This window comes from Callithrix jacchus, chromosome Y (genome assembly GCF_049354715.1).
Source record: "Callithrix jacchus isolate 240 chromosome Y, calJac240_pri, whole genome shotgun sequence".
NCBI lineage: Eukaryota > Metazoa > Chordata > Mammalia > Primates > Cebidae > Callithrix > Callithrix jacchus.
The window spans coordinates 3,443,964-3,462,614 of record NC_133525.1 but is presented as its reverse complement, the minus strand read 5'-3'; the positions used below and the strand labels follow the sequence as shown (position 1 = coordinate 3,462,614).

General features: G+C 52.8%; 1 protein-coding gene across 10 annotated transcripts in view; it reads right to left on the bottom strand.

The window, feature by feature from the left end:
- The window catches only part of LOC100387365 (acetylserotonin O-methyltransferase like), a 44,999-nt gene that overhangs the window by 7,343 nt on the left and 19,005 nt on the right, over positions 1–18,651 (bottom strand). For 8 of the 10 annotated variants that reach the window (XM_078364449.1, XM_078364454.1, XM_078364453.1 and 5 more), the window contains 6 exons: positions 16,772–16,880; positions 15,277–15,643; positions 13,051–13,213; positions 7,922–8,106; positions 5,557–5,689; positions 4,652–4,795 (listed from right to left, as the gene is read on the bottom strand). In XM_078364449.1, the coding sequence (XP_078220575.1) occupies positions 4,652–4,795; positions 5,557–5,689; positions 7,922–8,106; positions 13,051–13,213; positions 15,277–15,643; positions 16,772–16,880 (1,101 nt within the window). Of the gene's footprint in view, positions 1–4,651; positions 4,796–5,556; positions 5,690–6,413; positions 7,539–7,921; positions 8,107–13,050; positions 13,214–15,276; positions 15,644–16,771; positions 16,881–18,651 lie in introns of those variants that run through there. The other 2 variants (XM_078364458.1, XM_078364457.1) reach the window with 2 other exon arrangements.

The window sequence follows — 18,651 nt, the reverse complement described above, 5'->3', positions numbered from 1 at the left end:
CCCGCGTCCTAAATCAGGCAGGGAGAAGAGATGGGCGTGGGTGGGAATGGGTGTGCCCGAGGTATATCCCCGTGGGGACTTGAACGCAGCACCGTGAAGAGCTGGTTAGTGATGTCCCACCCGTGTGATTTGATTCCGGCAGGGAAAGGATCAGCCGCGGTGGCTCACCCCTGTAACCTCGGCACTTTGGGAGCCTGAGGTGGGTGGACAGTCTGAGGTCGGGTGTTCCAGACCAGCCTGGGCAACATGGCGAAACCCCACATCTAATCGCTACTAAAAATACAAGTTAGCCGGGCGTGCTGGCGGGTACCTGTAATTCTAGCTGCTTGGGCAGCTGAGGCCGAACAGTCGCTCGAACCTGGGAGGGGGAGGTTGAAGGGAGCCGAGATTGCACCACTGCCCTCCAGCCTGGCTGACCAAAAAAAATTTTAAAAAAAGGCAGGAAATTCAGGGGTGTGATCCGGGCAAGGCAGGCAGAGTCAGCATGAAGCGGAGTCTCCGTCTGCCAGGGGGGAGTCAGGTCTTCGCTGGCAATTCCCCGATTCAGGCGCCCGGGGAGGGTTGGGTGCAGGGGGTGTACGTAGCTACACACCGCTCGGTAATTGTGGAAATAAGATGGTCTGCTGTAGGGCAGTGAACGGTCTCCCCTTAAAACATACATTCAAGGCTGGGCGCGGTGGCTCATGCCTGTAATCCTGGCACTTTGGGAGGCCGAGGCGGGTGGATCACATGTGCTGAGGAGTTCGACATCAGCCTGGCCAACGCGGTGAAACCCCGTCTCTACTAAAAAAGCAAAACTTTGCTGGGTGTGGTGGCGTGTGCTGTCATCCCAGGTACTCGGCAGGCTGAGGCAGGAGGACCACGTGCACCCGGGAAGTGGAGGTTGCCCTGAGCTGAGACAGTGGCACCGCACTCCAGCCTGGGCGACTGAGGGAGACACCGTCTCAAACTCAAAAAGGAAACAAAACAAAATAGCTGGGTGCAGTGGATCATGCCTGTCATCCCCGTACATTCAGAGGCCGAGCTGAGCGGATCACCTGAGGTCAGGAGTTTGAGACCAGCCTGGCCAACATGGTGAAACCCCGACTACCTACTAAAAATACAAAAATCCCATCTATCTACTAAAAATACAAAAATTACCCGGGTGTGGTGTGGGCGCCTGTAATCCCAGCTACTCGGGAGGCTGAGGCAGGAGAATCGCTCAAACCCGGGAGGTGGAGGCTGCAGTGAGCTGAGATCACACCACTTTACTTAAGCATGGCTGACAGAGCAAGACTCAAAAAGTAAAATAAACTTTAGCATTTCTGTTTCTCCTGCAGACGAGCTGTAGGGCGACTGTGGCGTGTGTGTGTATGTTTTGAGATGGAGTCTCTCTGTGTCACTGGGCTGCAGTGGCTCGATTATCGGCTCACTGCAACCTCCACCTCAGCGATTCTCCTGCATCAGCCTCCTGAGTAGCTGGGATTACAGGCACCTGCCACTACATCTGGCTAATTTTTGTATTTTTAGTAGAGACGGGGTTTCACCATGTTGACCAGGACAGTCTCGATCTCTTGACCTTGTGATCCTCTTGCCTCAGTCTCCCAAAGTGCTGGGTTTAGTGATGTGAGCCACGGTGCCCGGCCAATTGTGTTTCTTTAAAAACTAGAAAGGTACCCAGAAACCTTGGGGGGAAGAGGGGCATGGAGGTGCCCAGCGCCTCTGCCCGCAGGCCTGGCCGACGTCGGATGCCGCCGAGTCACGGCTCGGGAGGCGTCTCCTCTCAATCCATGCAGGCACCTGCGGCTGCCACCTCTCTCAGTCTAACCTGGGGCCGCCCTGTTGCAGCTCTTGAGTGGTCTCCTTCTGTGGCCTCGGTGCCGTGGACACCCGTGGTCACGGAGGTCAGCCGTTCCCCATCTCCACTCCCCACTGACTACCTGCACCCAGGACAGCTTCACACAGCCGCCCACCTGGTGGTTCTTTTGTATTTATTATTATTTTCTTCTTTATTTGAGATGGAGTTTTGCTCTTGTTGCCCAGGCTGGAGTGCACTGGTCTGATCTCGGCTGACTGCTACCTCCGCCTCCCTCCTGGGTTCAAGTGATTCTCTGCCTCAGCCTCCTGAGTAGCTGGGATTTCAGGCACCAGCCGCTAAGCCTGGCTGATTTCTTTCTATTTTTTTTTTTTTTTTTTTGAGACGGAGTTTCGCTCTTGTTACCCAGGCTGGAGTGCAATGGCACGATCTCGGCTCACCGCAACCTCCGCCTCCTGGGTTCAGGCAATTCTCCTGGCTCAGCCTCCCGAGTAGCTGGGATTACAGGCACGTGCCACCATGTCCAGCTAATTTTTGTATTTTTAGTAGAGACGGGGTTTCACCATGTTGACCAGGACGGTCTCGATCTCTTGACCTTGTGATCCTCCTGCCTCAGTCAACCAAAGTGCTGGGATTATAGGTGTGAGCCACTGCACCCGGCCAAGATTACTTTTTTTTTTTTTGAGACGGAGTTTCGCTCTTGTCACCCAGGCTGGAGTGCAATGGCGCGATCTTGGCTCACCGCAACCTCCGCCTCCTGGGTTCAGGCAATTCTCCTGCCTCAGCCTCCCGAGTAGCTGGGACTACAGTCAGGTGCCACCATGCCCAGCTAATTTTTTGTATTTTTAGTAGAGACGGGGTTTCACCTTGTTGACCAGGATGGTCTCGATCTCTAGACCTCCTGGTCCACCCGCCTCGGCCTCCCAAAGTGCTGGGATGACAGGTGTGAGCCACCGCGTCCGGCGTATTTACCATTACTATTATTGTTTTATTTATTTATTTTTTCCGAGGTGGAGTTTCGCTCATTGCCCAGGCTGGAGTGCACTGGTCTGATCTCGGCTCACTGAGACCTCCACCTACCTCCTGGGTTCAAGTGATTCTTCTGCCTGAGTCTCCCGAATAGCTGGGATTACAGGCATCAGCTACCACACCAGGCTAAGTTTTTTGTATTTTTTTTTTTAAGATGGGGTTTCACCATGTTGGTCAGGCTGGTCTCGAACACCCGACCTCAGGTGATCTGCCCACCTTGGCCTCCAAAGTGCTGGGATTACAGGCATCAGCCACTGTGCCCAGCCGAGTTTTTGTATTTTTACTAGAGATGGGGTTTCTCCATGTTGGTCGGGTTGGATTCGATCTCTCCACCTCTGGTGATCCACCCACCTTGGCCTCCCAAAGTGCTGGGATTACAGGCGTAAGCCACCGCGCCTGGCCACGTCTACCTGGTTAGAGATGCCCTCGTGTCTCTGTGTACCCACACACACACACACACACACACAGGCATACCCAGGGACGCAGACACACGGGCATCGCACATATAGCCACACAGATGCACCGACGCACATACAGTCACAGACACACATGCATCACACGCCACAAACAGGCACCCACAGACATGCCCGGACACGCAGAGACGCACCCACACACAGGTACACACACACACACGCGCAGCAGTCACATACACACAGACACCCACAGCCACACACCATGCACGCAGAGGGAGACACACAGACATGCACTCATACACCCGCAGAGACACACACACACACACACACTCTCAGAAACATACACAACCACACACCACAGAGAACTACACACACACACACGCGCACACACACACACACAGACGGTCTCATGCACAGACACACATGGAAGAACATAACAGACACACATGCATACACAAACACCCACACGGCCATACACAAACACAGAAAGCCACACAGACACACACACGCAACAGTCACATACGCACAGACATCCACAGCCACACACCATGCACACAGAGGCAGACCCACAGACATGCACATATATACCCGCAGAGACACACGCAGACATACACATACACACATACCCTCAGATACATACACAACCACACACCACACAGAACTGCACACACACACACACACACACACACACACGGTCTCATGCACAGACACGCATGGAAGAACATACCAGACACACATGCACACACAAACACCCACATGGACATACACAAACACAGAAACCCACACAGACACACAGACACACACACACCCGCAGCAGTCACATATGCACAGACACCCACGACACACACCATGCACATCGATGCAGACACACACACACACAGAGACGGTCTCATGCACAGACACGCATGGAAGAACATACCAGACACACATGCACACACAAACACCCACACAGACATACACAAACACAGAAACCCACACAGACACACAAACAGGCACACACACACCTGCAGCAGTCACAAATGCAGAGACCCACGACACACACCATGCACACAGATGCAGACACACACACAGACACACACACACCCGCAGAGACGCACGCACCTATACACCCTCACAGACACATACACAACCACCACACACCACAGAGACATGCCATGCACAGACACGTGTGCAGACGCAGACACAGAGTCTCACGCACAGACACACAAGGTCACACCACACAGAGACACATATACACCACACACAAGGACATAGCACACAGAGACACACAAGCACAGCACAGTCAGCTATGCACACAGACACCCAGAGACACATACTGTGGAAAAGCACACACAGAAACACGCATGCACGCACGCCGCCCCGCGTGCTCTCTGGAAGGCGGTGAGGCAGCAGGGCAAACGCGAGGAAGCCTCACCGGCAGCGAATTGGACCTGAGCCGCCTGCGGCCCGGCGGGTTGGAAGTGTGCGGCCAGCTCGATGGTTTCGGGGAGGTCGAACACGGTCACCTGCAGATGCGGGTTCTCCCGGACCAGCTCTTGGGCCAGCGCGCCCGTGCAGCCTGCGGGGAAGCAAATGCCGGCTGTGCGGCCGGGTCGTCCCGGTGCCGTCGGAACCCTGACCACCCTCCAAAGCTCAACCGAGTAGAAGTAACGTTCACGCGATGGCCGGTGCCACAGCAGCCATTCGGGGCCACGTGTGGGGACACAGACTTGGAGGGAAATCCTTCCAGCCCGGGGTGGGGGTCTGTACTCCTCCCTTCTCCTTCCTGCCATGGGGATGCAGACACCACGGCCGGGGACGGTGGCTCACGCCTGTCATCCCAGCACTTTGGGAGGCCGAGGCGGGTGGATCACCAGGTCAAGACATCGAGACCAGCCTGCCCAAAAATTAGCCAGTTGTGGTGGCAGGTGCCTGTAATCCCAGCTACTTGGGAGGCTGACGCAGGAGAATCGCTTGAACCCGGGAGGTGGAGGTTGCAGTGAGCTGAGATCAGACCATCACACTCCAGCTTGGGCGACAGAGCAAGACTCAACCTCTGCCTCCTGGGTTCAGGCCATTCTCCTGCCTCAGCCTCCTGAGTTGCTGAGACTGTAGGCGCACGCCACCATGCCCGGCTAATTTTTGTATTTTTAGTAGAGACAGGGTTTCTCCATGTTGACCAGGCTGGTCTCGAACTCCTGACCTCAGATGATCCGCCCGCCTTGGCCTCCCAAAGTGCTGGGATTACAGGCGTGAGCCACTGCGCCCGGTTAATGCCTGCAGCTTAATACAGACAAAGTCACGGGAGGAGTGGTGGCAGGGCAGGGGGGTTGTACCCACCTCCCACGTCGCAGGCGGAGGAGAAGCCAGACAGGTCGAAGGCGGTGGCTATGTACCGCGCATTCAGCTTGGACAGGCCATGCATGGTTTGCATGAACCACAGCCGCGTCTCGGGGCTCTGGTAGAGCACGTCCTGGAACACAGCGGGGGCTCAGGGGCGCACGGGCCGGGGGCTCGCTCGGCCTGTCCCCAGGCAGAAAACACACAGGCCCTGGCGCCTGCGCTGCAGAGGGGGCTTCATGGCACAGCTGCGTGGGGCACCCATGTCTGTGCCAAGGCTGGGGACAGAGGACCCCCAAATTGGAGGTGATCTCCTTGGAATCACTGGGTCCACACACGGCGTGACCTGCAAGCATCCGAGTTTCCCAGACAAGGAGGCTTTTCACCCTGGAAGCTCCGGGTCACCCACGGACATCTCAACGTGGAAAACCGGGGAGAGGGAAGCAGAGGGGGATCCTCCCGGACAGAGAATATGGTCCTCTTAGCTGCCCCAGGTCTCATGGTGGTACCCACCCCGGCCACAGAGGAACCCAGGTCAGTCCTGGTCAGGGCTGCGCTCACCACTCCCACCCTGGATGTGCCTTGTCCCCCCTGGGCAAGGAAGCCCTGCCCAGCCTGCTCCTGAGCCTGGCTCCCAGGGGACAGACCCTCCACCCTGGCTCCCCAAATCCCTCGTGGCCTCCCCGGCTCTCCCCTTGGCAGGCAGCAGCGACAGAGTCAGGGCATCCTCCTCGAGGCCCAGGCTGGCTGCTCACTCCGGCTCGGGGCCCCTGTCTGCGCCTCTCGGCTTCTCTCTCCACTGCTGGCTTCTGTCTCTGTGTCACTCTGTCTCCCTTCGTCTCTGTTCTCCTTCTATCTCACCATCTCCTTCTGTCTCTTTCTGCCTCTATCTCTGTCCCTCCAAGCCTCCTTGTCTATCTCCCTATCTCTGTCTCCCTCTGTGTCTCTGTCTCGCTGTCTCTGTTCTCTATCGCACCATCTCCTTCTGTCTCTTCCTGCCTCTATCTCTGTCTCCCTCTGTTTGTCTCTGTCTCGCTGTCTCTGTTCTCTATCGCACCATCTCCTTCTGTCTCTTCCTGCGTCTATCTCTGTCCCTCCAAGCCTCCTTGCCTGTCTCCCTATCTCTGTCTCCCTCTGTGTGTCTCTGTCTCGCTGTCTCTGTTCTCTATCTCTCTGTCTCCTTCTGTCTCTCTCTGCCTCTATCTCTGTCCCTCCAAGCCTCCATGTCTCTGTCTCCCTCTGTGAGTCTGTGTGTCCCTCTGTGCGTCTGTCTCCCTCTCTGTTCTCTTTCTATCTCTCCATCTCCTTCTGTCTCTCTCTCTGCCTCTATCTCTGTCTCTCCAAGCCTCCCTGTCTCTGCCTCCCTGTCTCAGTCTCTCTGTGTTCTTGACAGAAACACAGAAACAGAGAGACAAGAGTATCTCCAGCCTGTGTGGAGATGAATGGGATCTTGGCTCACTGCAGCCTCCGCCTCCCGGGTTCAAACGATTCTCCCACCTCAGCCTCCCGAGTAGGTGGAATCACAGGCCCGCCACCAAGCCCGGCTAATTTTGTGCATTTTTGGTAGAGATGGGGTTTCCCCATGTTGGCCAGGCTGGTCTCGAACTCCTGACCTCAGGTGATCATCCCACCTTGGCCTCCCAAGCTGGCTGGGATGACCGGCTCATGCCACCAAGCCCGTCCTCATCTTTCATTGTTTTTATAGAGATGGGGTCTCACTGTGTTGGCCAGGCTGGTCTCAAACTCCTGGGCTGAAACCATCCTCCCAACTTCGACTCAAAAAGTGCAGGGATTCCAGGTGTGAGTTCCGACGTACGGCCTCCAAACCCCTTTCTGGGAGGAAATTCTGGTTTCTTATTTTTTTTTTTCAGATGAAGTTTTGCTGTTGTGTCCCAGACTGAAGTACAATGTCGCAATCTCAGCTCACTACGACCTCCGCCTCCCGGGTTCAAGCGATTCTCCTGCCTCGGCCTCCTGAGTTGCTGGAATTACAGGCGCCCACCACCACGCCCGGCTGATTTTTTGTATTTTTATCAGACAGGGTTTCACTATGTTGGTCAGGCTGGTCTTGAACTCCCGACCTCGTGATCCACCCACCTCGGCCCCTCCCCAAGTGCTGGGACGACAGGCGTGAGCCACCGCGCCCGGCCACTGGCAGTTCTGTTTGCAGCTGCTGCGGGGTAACAGTGGACGATAGCTACGGTGGGCCTTTCCAGAGGTGACTGAAGACACAGCCACAGCACCAAGGCTTTGGGATGTGCCGGCCTGGAGACCGACTGATCCAGGCGCCCACGCTGCCCTGTGCGCCAACGTGCCTTAGCAGGACGCACGCCAGGCGGAAAGGCTCCGCGGCGGCTCCCCCTACCTGGAACACATCTTCCGCCTTCTTCCCCTGCACCCGGTGGTGCTGGTTTCTTCCCTCTCGGACGGCGAACTCCAGGTGCGTAAAGAGGTTCCAGGTGACCTCACTGCTGTACATGATGAAGCCATGAAGAGACCAGTCACCATCCGACGTCAGGTAGAGGTTTGCCGCCTCTGTGTTACTGTAACCTGAAGAAACAGGATGCTCATGTGACCTCAGAACAAGGAAACCCAAGGAGGCCGGCTGCGGTGGTTCATGCGGTCACCCAGCACTTCGGGAGGCCGAGGCAGGCGGATCACGAGGTCAGGAGTTCGAGACCAGCCTGACCAACATGGAGAAACCCCATGTCCACCAAAAGTAACAAAAATTAGCCAGGCGTGGTGGTGGGCGCCTGACATACCAGCTACTCAGGAGGCTGAGGCAGGAGAATCACTTGAACCCGGGAGGTAGAGGTTGCAGAGAGTGGAGGTCCTGCCACTGCACTCCAGGCTGGGTGACAGACCAAGACTCTATCTAAAGAGGCCAGGCGCAGTGGCTCATGCCTGTCAACCCAGCACACTGGGAGGTCGACGTGGGCAGATCACGAGGTCGGGAGTTCGAGACCAGCCTGACCAACATGGGGAAACCCTGTCTCTACTAAAAATAGAGGCGTCGTGGTGGGCGCCTGTAATCCCAGCTACTCGGGAGGCTGAGGCAGGAGAATCGCTCGAACCCGGGAGGGGGAGGTTGCAGTGAGCCTAGATCGTGCCACTGCACTCTAGCCTGGGGGACAGAGCCAGACTCCTTTTAAAAAAAATAGGCCAGGCATGGTGGCTCATACCTGTAGTCCCAGCACTTTGGGAGGCCGACGTGGGTGGAACATGAGGTCAGGAGTTTGACAGCAGCCTGGCCAAGATGTTTTCCCATCTCTACTAAAAATAACAAAAATTAGGCAGCTGGGGCGGCGCACACCTGTAGCCCCAGCTACTTGGGAGGCTGAGGCAGGAGAATTGCTTGGATGCAGGAGGTGAAGGTTGCAGTGAGCCGAGGTCTTCCCAGTGCACTCCAGCCTGGGCGACAGAGTGAGACTCCATCTAAACAATAAATAAATAAATCTTCTAGGTTACATCCTAGGGGTTCTGTTGCCCTGGATAGCCCCGAGTGATACAGGGAAGTTCTTCCTTCCACCCACTTCATGCCCAGGTCAGCTGTCCGCAGACGCAGGCCGCAAGCTCCCTGCCAGGACGCCCCCTCCCACAGAACGAGAGGCTGGAAGGCGGAGGACCTGTCAGTGGACACCCATACGTGTAAACAGATGGCCTGGCACCTCTCTGGTTCTGCTGTGTCAGAAGCGGCCCTGGGTTCAAGTTGGTCATGAAAGGTGACCGTTCCTGACACCTACTGTGGAGCAGGCAGCCCGTGCAGACGACAGCTGCTCCTAGACGTCAAGTGCACAAACCCCTTCTCCATATTCATCATGATTTCCTTCCCTCCTTCCTTTCTTCCCTCCCTCCCTTCCTTCTCTCCTTCCCTCCTTCCCTCCCTCCCTTCCTCCCTTCACTCTCTCTTTTCTGACAGTGTTTCGCTCTTGTTGCCCAGGCTGGAGTGCAGTGGCACAATCTCGGCTCACTGCAACCTTCCCCTCCTGCATTCAGGTGATTCTCCTGCCTCAGCCTCCCAAGTACCTGGGACTACAGGCACGCGCCACCACACCTGGGTAATTTCGTATTTTTAGTAGAGACAGAGTTTCACCACGTTGCTCAGGCTGGTCTCAATCTCCTGATCTCAGGTGATCCACCCACCTTGGCCTCTGAAAGTGCTGGGATTACAGGCATGAGCCACCATGATTTTTAGTACAGGAGAATGGCACTGAACTCCTCTAGCTGGGAAGACGTTCTGCCTCCTATGCTCCGAACTCTTAATGATATAGTCACGTGTCTCTGTGGCAAGGGCGCAGCCTCTGGGGCCTCGACTTCAGCATGCTTTGTCTCCTAATCTGCTCAGGCGTCGTCTGTCCTCCTGCCCTTCCCAAGCTACTCAAGGACTTGGCCATGTGCTCTCTGTTCTAGCATCGTGCTGAAGAGTTCTGTTTGATTCACAAAACACATCATCCATCCACCCATCCATCCACTTATCCATCCATTCCCCACCCATCCATCTGTTCACCCACCCTCCCGATCACCCACCTACTCATTCACTCATCCATCCACTCACCCACCCATCCATCCAGCCATCCACCCACTCACCCACTCATCCCCCACCATCCCAATCAGCCACCAGGTCATTCACTCATTCATCCACTCACCCACCCATACATCTACCCATCCACTCACTCATCCATACATTCCCCCACCTAACTACCCATCCACCAATCCACTGATATGTGTATTCATCCACCCTCTCATCCATCCACCCTCTCATCCATCCATCCATCCATCCATCCATCCATCCATCCATCCATCCATCTATCCATCCATTCACCCACCCTCCCAATCATGCACCTAGTCATTCACTCATCCATCCATTCACCCACCCATCTATCCACCCATCTACATACCCACTCATCCATCCATCCAACTACCCACCCATTCATCCAACCATCTACCCACTCACCCACTCATCCATACATTCCCCCACCCAACTACCCATCCACCGACCCACTGATACATGTATTCATCCAGCTTCTCATCCATCCATCCATCTATCCATCCATCCATCCATCCATCCATCCATCCAGCCATTCACCCACCCTCCCAGTCACACAGCTAGTCATTGACTCATCCATCCATTCACATACCCATCCATCCACCCATCTACACGCCCACTCATCCATCCATCCAACCGCCCACCCATTCATCCATCCATCCACTCACCTAACTCATCCATCTATCCATCCACCCATCCTTCCAACCATCCATCCATCCATTCACCCACCTTCCCAATCACGCACCTAGTCATTCACTCATGCATCCATTCACCCAGCCACCCACCCACCCACCCACCTACATGCCCACTCATCCACCCATCCAACCGCTCACCCATTCATCCATCCATCAACACACCTAACTCATCCATCCACCCATTCATTGATTCACTGATCCACCCATCCACCCACTCATCCATCCATTCCCTCACCCAACTATCCATCCACTGACCCACTGATACATGTTCATCAACCCTACCATCTATCCATCCATCCATCCAATTATGCACCCTCCCACCCATCCACCCATCCATCCACCCATCCAATAATCCACCCATCCATCCTCACATCCACCCCATCCATCATCCACCCAATCACCCACCTACTCATCCATCCACCCAACCACTGATTCACTGATCCATCCATCCATGTATCATCCACCCGTCCACACCCATCCATCCACCCACTTATTCATCCATTCCCTCATGCAACTACCCATCCACCGATCCACTGATACATCCATCCATCCACCCACCCATCCATCCATTCACCCACCCTCCCAATCACCCATCCATCCATCCACACATCCATGCATTCATTCATCCAATCCCCTCACCCAACAACCCATCCACCGATCTGCTGATACATCTATTCATACACCCTCCCATCCATCCATCCATCCATCCATCTGTCCATCCATCCACCCATCCAATTTTGCACCCTCTCATCCATCCATCCACCCATCCACCCACTCATCCATCCATTACCTCACGCAACTACCCATCCACCCTCCCATCCATCCATCCACCCACCCACTCATCCATCCATTCCCTCACGCAACTACCCATCCACTGATCTGCTGATACATCCACTCATCCACCCTCCCATCCATCCATCCACCCACCCTCCCAATCACCCATCCATCCATCCACCCATCCACCTACTCATTGATCCATTCCCTCACGCAACTACCCACCCACTGATCCACGAATACATATATTCATCCACCCTCCCATCCATCCATCCATCCATCCATCCACCCACCCATGCAATTATGCACCCTCCCACCTATCCATCCATCAATCCATCCACCCATCCACGCACACACTCATCCATCCATTCCCTCATGCAACTAGCTATCCACCAATCCACTGATATATGTATTCATCCACCCTCCCATCCATCCATCTACCCACCCATCCAATTATGCATCCTCCCACCCACCCATTCATCCATCCATCCATCCACCCACCCACTCATCCATCCATTCCCTTACCCAACTACTCATCTACCGATCCAGTGATACATCTATTCATCCATCTTCTCATCTACCATCCATCCATCCATCCATCCATCCATCCATCTATTCACCCACCCTCCCAATCACCAATCCATCCATCTACTCATCCATCCATTCCCTCACCCAACAACCCATCCACCGATCCAATGATACATCTGTTCATCCACACTCTCATCCATCCATCCAAGCATCCACCCATCCATCCATCCATTCATCCATCCACCCATCCACCCATCCAACCATCCACCCATCCATCGATCTAGCCACCCATCCATGCACCCATCCACCGATTCACCAATCCATCCATTCGCTACCCACCCTCCCATTTACCCATTCATCCACCCACCCACCCACCCACCCATCTGTTCACCCATTCACTGATCTACCAACCCATCCACCTTCCCATCCATCCATCTATCCAGTTACTATTATCTATCCATCCATTCATCAATGCATCCATCCATCTATCTATCCATTTACATATCAGCTCTACTTATCATCTATGTCTATCCGTCTCCATCATCCATCTATATCGAGGTATCTATACATTTATCGTCTATCCATGTATCTGTCTACCCACCCATCCAGGTTATCTGTCTATAAACATAAATAAACAAGTAAAGACATGTCTGTGTCCCCGTGTTGGGTTTTTTTCTCAGGAGAACACTGACTAGATACGCCCACTTTGAGACCAGACCTCATAAGGAGCCTGCATTTCTCCCGCCTACTCGCAGCCACCGCTGTTCCCTCTCTCATCCACCGTCTGCTTCTAATCCTTTTGGGAACAGCAGCGACCCTGAGGGCAGAGAGGGTACAGAAGGTCTGGCCCTCCTTCCTCACCCTGCCTGGGCTCCAGGTCACCATCCCTCAGTGACTTACTTCCCCCTGCCAAGATTCTCAGGGCCAAAGCCGAAGTTAGAGTCTCATTACCTTGCTCTGACTTCTCCAGGAACCCCAGGCATGCGCAGAAGTCCAGAAGCCTCTCCGTGCCGCACACAGAGGCGTCCACTTTGCTGGCAATGCCCGCGGCCTTCTGGGGAGCTTCGTCTTTTAACAGATCAAACACCTTCAGCTTGCAGGCGGTGAATAGGGCCTGCCCGTTAAAAACAGGTGCGGGGGGACTCAGTGAGTCACTTGCCAAGCCCTTTTTCCTCCCACAGACCCTCCACGAGATCCTGGAGGCCAAGGGTGTCGAAACTGTTTCACGTGGCCGCTGAGCTTTCTCTTAGAGCGAGCAGTGGGGATTACAGGATCAAGTCCCCAGCTACGAGGCATAAAAGCACATCTAGGAATGTCATGTAGGAAAACCAGCCCACGGGGGGAAAATCAACATGCTACAGATATGGGTCAAGCCCAAAACCCGCACGTTCAATCCCTAATCCCCCCAGTATCTCAGGATGTGACTCTATTTGTAGGCAGGTTTTTTTTCCCTAATTAAATTTTTTTTTAAATTTATTGAGATGGACTCTTGCTCTGTTGCCCATGCTGGAGTGCAACGGCACGATCTCGGCTCACTGCAACCTCTGCCTCCCAGGTTCAAGCGATTCTCCTGACTCAGCCTCCAGAGTAGCTGGGACTATAGGTGTGCACCACCACACCCGGCTAATTTGTGTGTTTTTAGCAGAGACAGGGTTTCACCGTGTTGGCCAGGACAGTCTCGAACTCCTGACCTTAGGTGATCTGCCCACCTAGGCCTCCCAAAGTGCTGGGATGACAGGTGTGAGCCACTGTGCCCGGCCTGTAGGCGTGGTTTTAAAGAGATGATAAAGGTAAAATGAGGTCATTTGGGTGGACCAGATCCAATGGCACTCCGGGGTGCTTATAGGAAGAGGAGGTGAGGACACAGGCACGCACAGAGGGACGACCCCGTGAGGACACAGGGACAAGATGGCGTCTCCAAGCCCATGAGAGAGGCCTCAGGAGGAGCCGGCCCTGCCCACACCTGGATCTCAGACCTCCAGCCTCCAGGACTCTGTTGTTTATAAACCTCCCAGTGGCTAATAAATTATATAAATTATGTAATTTATATATCTCTTCTTCTTACAAGGACCCCAGTCCTATTGGATTTGGTCCTCCCAAATGACCTCACTTTACCTTAACTATAATTACACGATTATATATAAATATGTAATCACAGAATTATATATTTAACTAACATATATTCTAATATAAATATATTAGTTAAATAATTACATAATTATAAGTTATATAATTACATATTTATAAATTACATAAATGTACATAATTATATTATATAATGGTATACTTATATAATTATAATTATATAAATTATGTGAATTATATGCCTTATTTATATAATTATTAAATTATGTAAATCATATAGCTTGTATAAATTATACAAGTCAAATTATATACACAAGTTATATAATCATATAACTCATATAATTTATGTAATTATATAATTTATATTTATATAATTTATGTTATTTATGTAATTATGTTTATATAATTATGTGATTATAAGCAACTATATAATTATAAATAAATTATAACTATAAATTAAATTTTAAATTATAATCATAATTTATCAATTCTTATTAAATAAGGATCTCTAATTTAACAATGGTGCCATCTCAGCTCACCACAACCTCCACCTCCCGGCTTCAAGCGATTCTCCTGCCTCAGCCTCCCGAGTAGCTGGGACTACAGGCATGCACCGTGCCCAGCTAATTTTTGTATTTGTAGCAGAGATGGGGTTTCCCTGTTGGTCAGGATGGTCTCCATCTCTTGACCTTCTGAACTGGCTACCTGAGCCTCCCAAAGGGCTGGGATGACAGCTGTGAGCCACCACGCCTGGCCGGGATCTTATTTGAAAATAAAAGGGTCTTTGTGAGCTAGGGGAGTTGAGATGAGTCGGGGTCAGTGGATGAGGGAGATGCAGGCACACAGGAGGAGGCCACGTGGAGACACAGGCAGAGACTGCAGTGATGGGGCCACAAGCCCAGGGATGCTGGAGGTGCCAGGAGCTGGGAAAGGCAGGAAGGACCCTCGCTAGAACCGCCAGAGAAGGCGTGCCCCTGAGACACCTTCATCTCAGCCTGCCACCCTCCAGGACTGTGACGACAAGACTCCTGTGGATTTAAGCCCTGCGTGTGGTCATTTGGGACAGTGGCCCGAGGATGCAGACACAGGTACCTTCGATGTTTTGAAGCCATTGATGAGTTCCAGGAGGCGTGTGGGGAACGGGGGCAGGGTCTCACAGGTCCTGTTCCCCTCAGCCTCTGCTGTGGCGTCTCTGGCCACTCCAGCCTCAGCCTTGTCCCTCCGAGTGGGCGCCGGGCCGCCTTCGTCCACGTCACTGAGGTCTTCGAAGGTGTCCACGGCCGGGATGGAGCCGTGCTTGACACGCTGCAGGTCCTCCGGCCGGGGCGGGTCGTACAGCTGCAACAGCTGCTTGCAGAAGTGGTTGAGCGGGAAGCCGACGACATTGAGGAAGTCCCCGTGCACCGACTCCACCAGCATCCCGCCGAGAGCCTGGATCCCGTAGCCGCCTGCCTTGTCCCTGGCGGGGGCAGTGGAAGGGAAGAGGTCACAACCAGGAGAAACATCTCCCCTGGTTAGATATGCCACAGCCACCAGGGCCGGGCGCGGTGGCTCACACCTGTCATCCCAGCACTGTGAGAGGCCGAGGCCGGAGGGACACCTGAACTTGTGAGTTCGAGACCAGCCTGGCCAACATGGAGAAACCCCGTATGTATTGAAAACGCAAAGATCAGCTGGGCATAGTAGCTCACGCCTGTCATCCCAGCACTGTGAGAGGCCGAGGTGGACGAACTCCTGAGGTCGCGAGTTCTAGACCAGCCTGGCCAACATGGAGAAACCCCGTCTGTACTAAAAATGCAAAAATCAGCCAGGCATGATGCTGGGTACCTGTGATCCCAGCTACTCAGGAGGCTGGCGCAGAAGAACTGCTTGAACCCGGGAGGTGGAGGTTGCAGTGAGCCGAGATTGCACCACTGCCCTCCAGCTTCAGAAACAAGCACAAGATTCCGCCTCAAAAAAAAAAAACCCATGGCCAGGGCTGCCCTCCACTTTGGGCAGTCAGGCCAGAGGGTACAAGAGCCAGACGCATCTTCTCTGGGTAGCTTCCTATTAAGGAGAGTTCAGTGCTGGGCCGAGGCTCTTTTCTCTCTTTAAAAAAACACTTTTATTTATTTTTCACTTTTATTTTTTGAGATGGAATCATCATATTACTATTAGTTGATATAAATTAAAATTAATCATTTAACAATAAGCATTAATCAAAATTATATTTATGTATATTACAGTATAACCTATTATATATAAACATATACACATTCATATGATGTATATTGTCATATATATCCATATATAGTAATATCTAATAACCGTTAACATGTATGTAATTAACGTATTACATACAATCAACATGTAATATATAAATTATGTGTGAATACAGTTCCATGTTACATTATGTCATGTATAATTACAGACACACTATATGTTGTATGCTATAGATAACTGTGGTACACGTCCCTCTGCCACACAGCCTCAGGCTCAGCCCTGTGGGGGCAGGTACCGGGCCTCCTTTCCCAAGGCTGGCTGGGACCCCACGTGTGAGGGTGGGCAGGCCTTCGTGTCTCCCCGCCCCCAGCGCCCCGAGACTCACATGGGCTCCCCACTGTGGATGTATTCCCAGAGCAGGTCCTCCGACAGCTCCGAGAACTTCACCATCGTTTCCTCGTAGAATTCCGAGACCCTGGTGTCCAGCTTATTGTCTGCAAGCACAGGGCCATGGTGTGAGCGAGGATGCCAGCTTGTCCCCTGCAGGGCCTGACACCTGCAGGGCTGTGGTGCGCTGTTTACCTGAGTGTAGCGCACAGTTCAGACACGGAGGTTCGCGGTGGAAAAGGTTTTATTTCAGACAAGTAAAGAGTGGGAAGTAGAAAAGTGCCCTTTTAAAGTTTCCTTTCTTGTTAAAGAATAAGTGTGCTAATAACTCTCTGTGAAGCCCCATCCTACGTAGCTGTTAGACATGCTGAGCTCACAGGCACATAGGACATTCTACGTCCTTGTCCTTTCACCGAGATATCAGAGCTGGACGTGCTCACAGGCGGGTCCCAGCTCTCCGTGGCTGTCATCTGTTTAGAAAAGTTTTAAGTTGTCAGCCAGTCGGGTTTTAGTTTAGATGCTGAGATCTGGCTCCGGCCCATGGGGCTCAGACACGGCAGGAAGGACGACCCCACATGCGTCAGGGATACATGTGTGTGTTTTCCTTGGTTCATTGTACTCTCGTGGCAAGATGGCTACTGAGGGTCCCCTCCCTGCAGCCCAGGAGGTAAAAACTGTGTTGCTGAGATCCGCTGTCTCAGGGCTGATTTTGCTTTGCGCCACTGAGCATGTTTCCAACAAAAAGAGGGAAAGGACAGAACAAAAAAGAAGCCAATAAAATCACGGGGCGTAGGAGGAGGCCGAGAGCGCGACCCACGCTCCAGCAGGAAGAGCACCGGTCTTCTGTGAAGCCTTGGCGTGAAAGTTTTGGGGTCAACACGAGGACTTCAGCAGCGGGTGGAAAAGCCACAAGCATAGCATGAGGGCAGCTTGGGGGACCTGCAGGAGAGCTCCCCGATCAACTGGCCTGGGTCCAAGGGGCTCCCCCAAAATCCATGTCCACCTGGAACCTGGGAATGGGATCTTATTTTGAAATAGGAACTTTGCGGATGAAATTAGGGAAAGGGTGTCAAAATGAAATTATCTTGGGTTCAGGGTCGGTCCTAAAGCCAATGACAAGTGTCTGTAAGAGAGGCAAAAGAGGAGACACTGACACAGAGGAGGAGGCCTCGTAGAGACGGAGGAGGTGGAGGCTGGAGTGATGGGGCCAGAAGCCCATGGATGCTGGAGCCCAAGGAGCTGCGAGAGGCAGGAGGGAGCCTCCCCTAGTGGCTCCAGAGGGAACTACACACAATTGTACTGGATGGAATATTAGTTACCACAAAGGTTTTCGTGTTTTTTAAACTTCGAATTCCTAACAAACTATCCAACATCAAATGATAATTATTTTTCCTGGTCTGATTAATCCTTTAAAATACTATTAATAGGTTCCCTAAAGTTGAAAAATAACCTATGTGGCTTATTTAGTATAAAAATTACACAGGAGGCTGGGCGTGGTGGCTCACGCCTGTAATCCCAGCACTTTGGGAGGCCGAGGTGGGTGGACCACGAGGTCAATAGATCGAGACCAGCCTGGTCAACATGGTGAAACCCTGTCTCCAGTAAAACACAAAAATTAGCCGGGCGTGGTGGCGGGCACCTGTAATCCCAGCTACTGGGGAGGCTGAGGTAGGAGAAGGGCTTGAACCCGGGAGGCGGAGGTTGCACTGAGCCGAGATTGCGCCACAGCACTCCAGCCTGGCGTCTGGCAACAGAACAAGACTCTGTCTCCAAAAAAAAATAATAATAATACACAGAAAACATGGTCAAATATAGAATTGTGTATTTTATATTTTTAATATAAATGTTTTTATTATATAAAACATATAAAATAAATAT